The sequence below is a fragment of the Neophocaena asiaeorientalis genome, unplaced genomic scaffold (assembly GCF_003031525.2).
Source record: "Neophocaena asiaeorientalis asiaeorientalis breed wild unplaced genomic scaffold, Neophocaena_asiaeorientalis_V1.1 scaffold223, whole genome shotgun sequence".
Classification (NCBI taxonomy): Eukaryota; Metazoa; Chordata; class Mammalia; order Artiodactyla; family Phocoenidae; genus Neophocaena; species Neophocaena asiaeorientalis.
In genome coordinates this window covers 3,478,437-3,483,066 of record NW_020175045.1, presented here as the reverse complement: position 1 = coordinate 3,483,066, position 4,630 = coordinate 3,478,437, and the positions used below count along the sequence as shown (strand labels likewise).

General features: G+C 64.7%; 1 protein-coding gene across 1 annotated transcript in view; it reads left to right on the top strand.

Annotated features, from left to right (window-relative positions):
- The window catches only part of CYP2W1 (cytochrome P450 family 2 subfamily W member 1), an 11,239-nt gene that overhangs the window by 4,985 nt on the left and 1,624 nt on the right, over positions 1-4,630 (top strand). The window contains exons 9-14 of the mRNA XM_024763511.1: positions 3-153; positions 490-632; positions 760-832; positions 1,371-1,720; positions 1,819-1,932; positions 3,788-4,012. Of these exons, the coding sequence (XP_024619279.1) occupies positions 3-153; positions 490-632; positions 760-832; positions 1,371-1,720; positions 1,819-1,932; positions 3,788-4,012 (1,056 nt within the window). The remainder of the gene's footprint in view (positions 1-2; positions 154-489; positions 633-759; positions 833-1,370; positions 1,721-1,818; positions 1,933-3,787; positions 4,013-4,630) is intronic.

Genomic DNA, 4,630 nt, shown 5'->3' with positions numbered 1-4,630 from the left:
CCCCCCCCCCCCCCCCCCCCGGCTGGAGGACCAGCGCTCCCTGCCCTACACCAACGCCATGCTGCATGAGGTCCAGCGCTTCATCACCCTCCTGCCCCACGTGCCGCGGTGCACAGCCTCCGACACCCAGCTGGATGGCCACCTGCTCCCTAAGGTGGGAGGGCCAGGCCCCCCACCCCGGACCTGTTCCTCTCGTTCGCAGCAGATGGGGCTGGGGGTCTCAGGGACTCAGGTGCCTGATGCCGGGGCTCCCCATAGGAGGTAGGAGACGGGTGGTTCATCGGGAGGCAGCCCTCGGCCGCACAGCCCCTCACAGCAGACCTGGGGCCACACCACGGGCGTCACCTGGGGCTAAGCACGAACCCCCAGCAGATCCCTGCCAGGCCCCGCCCCGCCTTCCCACCCCCCTCAGGGCCCCCTCCCTGTGCTCCCCGCCTGGGGCCGCCTGGGTGGACGGGGCGTCCGTCTGCCCACCTGCCGCCCCTCACGGGGCACGCCTGTGGTGCCCCTCCTGAGCTCCGTGCTCCTGGACCAGACGCAGTGGGAGACCCCCCGCCGGTTCAACCCGGGCCACTTCCTGGACGCCGACGGGCGCTTCGTGAAGCGGGCGACCTTCCTGCCTTTTTCTGCAGGTACCACAGCCCCGCGGGCGGCGGCCTGGTCCCCGGGGCCTCGAGAGCTCAGGGTCCCCAGCCCGCAGGGCTCCCCCCACCCCGCCACGGCCTCCGGCACCCACCCCGCACCCCGCGTCCCCTGCAGGCTGCCGCGTCTGCGTCGGGGAGAGCCTGGCCAGGTCGGAGCTGTTCCTGCTGTTCTCAGGCCTCCTGCAGAGGTACCGCCTGCTGCCCCCGCCCGGCCTCAGCTCCGCCACCCTGGGCACCACGCCCGCCCCGGCCTTCACCACGCGGCCGCCGGCCCAGGCCCTGTGTGCGGTGCCCAGGCTGCAGGGGCGCTGACCACGAGAGGCCTGGCCTGACTATGGGACAAAGTCCCAGGGCCGGGGAGGGTCTGAGTCACTCCCAGCTTGGGGTGCTCGGCAGGTGATGGAGACAGGACGGAAGGACGGATGGCTCCCCCCACTGGGCTCTCTGCCGTGGCCACCACAGGCTGCATATCCCAACCTCGGCCTGAGAGCCCCACCCAGGCCTGACCCTGTTCTGCCTCTCCCAGGCCCTACACCACAGGGCAGAGCTGGGTTCCCTCCTCCCTCCATCCCTACACCCTAGGGCATCGCTGCTGCCTGTCTGCACCTGGGCCCCCTGCAGACCCTCCAGGGCGCCCCCCCCCCAACGGGTGCAGCAGCCCCTCACAGGCCTCCCCGCAGCTCCCTGCTGCATCCCCCTCCACACTGTCCCCATCTGGTTCCCCAGCAGGGCCAGCGTCGCCAGACAACACCTGCCAGGCACAGAGGTGCCACCCACCTGCAGCTGGGGATGCAGGCAGATGGCAGGGGCTGCTGGGGCCCGGGATGACGTCCACCCAGAGGCCAGCCTCAGACCAGCGTTCCCGCTTGCTCTGTGCCGTGCCCGGCCCTGCCCTGGGTCCAGCGGGCCTCCTGCAGACCCCACCCCGTTCTCAGAGGTCCTGGGCACCGTGCTCTGGCAGCACTCTGCCCCTGGAGCTAGGCCCCTGAGCTCTGGGGCCACCACAGAGACGCCCTTAGCAGAAGACAAGCTAGTTGAGGGGCAGCAGCCACCCAGAGGGCGACGGCGGGGCTCAGGTGGGAAGGTTGAGTACGAGTTTGTAGGGAGGCCGCCTCCACAAGCCTCTTCTCTGGTCCACTCTGACCCCCCACTCCTCTTCCACACCTGCCCCCAGACCCTCCCCATGAACCGGCTCCTTGTCTCTGCGTGGAGGTCACCTCTCCGAGGAGGAGCACAGAGGGGCCAGCTGGCGGTGGGTGGAGGGCCGGGGCCCGGGACGTGGCAGGAGGTTAGCGATGCTGGAAGATTCTGCACAAAGTGCTGAGACCACACCGATGCCTTCCCAACACCTTGTCCATGAGCTGGATGGGGGCAAACAAACCGTGGCTTCCGCCCTCCTGGAGCTCAGAGCTTGCCGCCTGGACCAGAGGGAGGCACAGGGCTGGGGGCACACAGGAAAAGCCTCTGTTCCCAGCTGGGCACCAGAAGGCCTTCCTGGAGGAGAGCGGACACTGGGGAGTGTCAGATGAGTGCAAATTGAAAAGCCTGTGACCGTGCTAAGCCGCAGTGACCACGTGGGGAGGCTACCCTTGGGACGTGAACTGGTGAGCAGGGTGGGGTGGGAGAGCGAGGCCCAGGGCTTCCAGTGCCAGCCACCCTGTGACCCTCCAGGGGCTTCAAATGGAACGACCCAGGACGCACCAGTCAGCACGCAGATCTTGGGGCAGGAGGTGGGGTGTGGGGAGGGGAAGCTTCCTAATAATGAAGGGCAGGGCTGTGGCCATGATACATTACAGTGGGCCCGGGAAGGGGAGGGTGGTCCCCACATCCCTGGAAGGGGCTGGGGGCAGGGCAGCGAGGGTTCACTGTGTCCTTCTCTTCTTGTCGGTTTGGAACACCTGGCGTTGAACGCGGGGTGCAGGGAGCCCGCCTCGCCCAGGGCACAGCCGAGGTACCAAGCTTCATTCTGCAGGGTGGGCAGAATGTTCCGGAGGCCACAGAACTGGCCCAAAGCTGCTGTGGGAAGAGACTCGGCTTTCTGGCAGCGGGCCCTGGTGGGATGAGGTGGGTACAGCTGTAAGGAGGGAAAATGCTAGCATCGCCATCGCAAGACCCCTGCTCTCTGCCGTGGACCCAGAGCAGGAACCGTGGCCGCGGCACCTCCCGGGACGTCCCACTGGGCCCAGGTGCAGGACCCAGAAACTAAGGCGCTTATTTTCTAACTTACAAGAATAGGTGACAAGATGAACCGCTTTCAAAGGTGATGTTAAGTTTTCTCAAAAGAATCTGGTTGGTTGGTTGACGGTTTACGGCAGTTATTTTAATTTGCCAAAAACAAATTTAAAAAGCCGTCCTGCTGGGTTGGAAGGGGTAGATCCTGGCAGAAAAGGATTTAAAAATGTGCTGCTCGGACTTCCCTGCTGGCGCAGTGGTTAAGAATCCGCCTGCCAAGGCAGGGCACACGGGTTCGAGCCCCGGTCTGGGAAGATCCCACATGCCGCGGAGCAACTAGGTCCATGCGCCACAGCTACTGAGCCTGCGCTCTAGAGCCCGCGCGCCACAACAAGAGAAGCCACCCAATGAGAAGCCCGCGCACCGCAACGAAGAGTAGCCCCGGCTCGCCACAACTAGAGAAAGCCTGCGCGCAGCAACAGAGACCCAACACAGCCAAAAATAAATCAATAAACTTTTAAAAAATAATAAAAAATACAAACGCGCAGCTGCTCGGGGCAGCCCGGCCCCACAGGTGGCCTTGGCGGCTCGAACGCAGCTGAGGGGGGCGGGGCGCCGGCGGGCAGAGACACAGCTGGGAACAACGGTGACCCCGGGGTGTCCGTGCATGGCGTTGGGAGTTGGGGAACCCTGTTTCTGGGCCGAGGCTCCGGCGGGGATGGGGCTTCACTGGGGGGACGCCCCTGGGACGTCAGGCGGGGGCTCGGCGCCCAGGCATGCAGATCACTGCCGCTTGGCGCCCTCAGGCGGTGGGCTGCTCGTCACCTGCCCCAGAGCATCTCCGCCTCCCACCCCAGGGGGCGGTCACCCCAGTCCAGATGCACATCTGTGGGGGACTGGGCAGAGGGCTGGTGTGAGCGAGACCCTCGTCCCCCCCAGTCCAGGGCTTGGGCCCCACCCTCTCTCGGCAGGGGACCCAGGCCTCCATTCTCAGTCTCCCCTTGCCCCCGCCTTGAAATGGCCAGAGCCGGACCAGCTGGCTGGGGCCCAAGAGAGCCGAGAGCACCTGGCCTCTGGGGAAACCGATCCCTTCCCCCTGCTTTATGTCGACAGGAACGAAGCACGTTTTGCCAAGTTTGACGTCTGTCGTCTGACCCACGAAACCAACCCCTGGACCCGCCTGCCGGACTCAGACAGTCTGAAAGCTTCTTCAGCTCCTCAGCAAGGGATGTGGGACTAGGAACTGGGGACGGTGGACATCTGCCCGGCCCCTGGGGCTGCCCCCGACCCCTGCCGAAAGGCAGAAACCCTCCCCGCTACCCAGTGTGCAGATCGACCCCAGGGTGGGAGCTGACAGGTCAGTCATCTCACATTCTAGTTGGTTTTGTTTCTTTCTTTTTTGTTTTTGAGGTACGCGGGCCTCTCACTGTTCTGTCCTCTCCCGTTGCCGAGCACAGGCTCTGGACGCGCAGGCTCAGCGGCCATGGCTCACGGGCCCAGCCGCTCTGCGGCATGAGGGATCTTCCCAGACCGGGGCACGAACCCGTGTCCCCTGCATCGGCAGGCGGACTCTCAACCACTGTGCCACCAGGGAAGCCCTATTTCATTTTTTAAAGTATTTTTCTTACTGTGGTAAAACATAGCGAACATACAATTTACTGTCCTACCCGCTTCTCAGTGTCCAGTTCCGGAACATCACGCTCGTTCACGCTGTTGAGGAACCGTCAACACCATCCACGCACAGAACATTCTCGTCTTTCCAAACTGAGACTCTGTCCCATTAAACACCAGCTCCCCTCCCCCTCCCCCGGGCC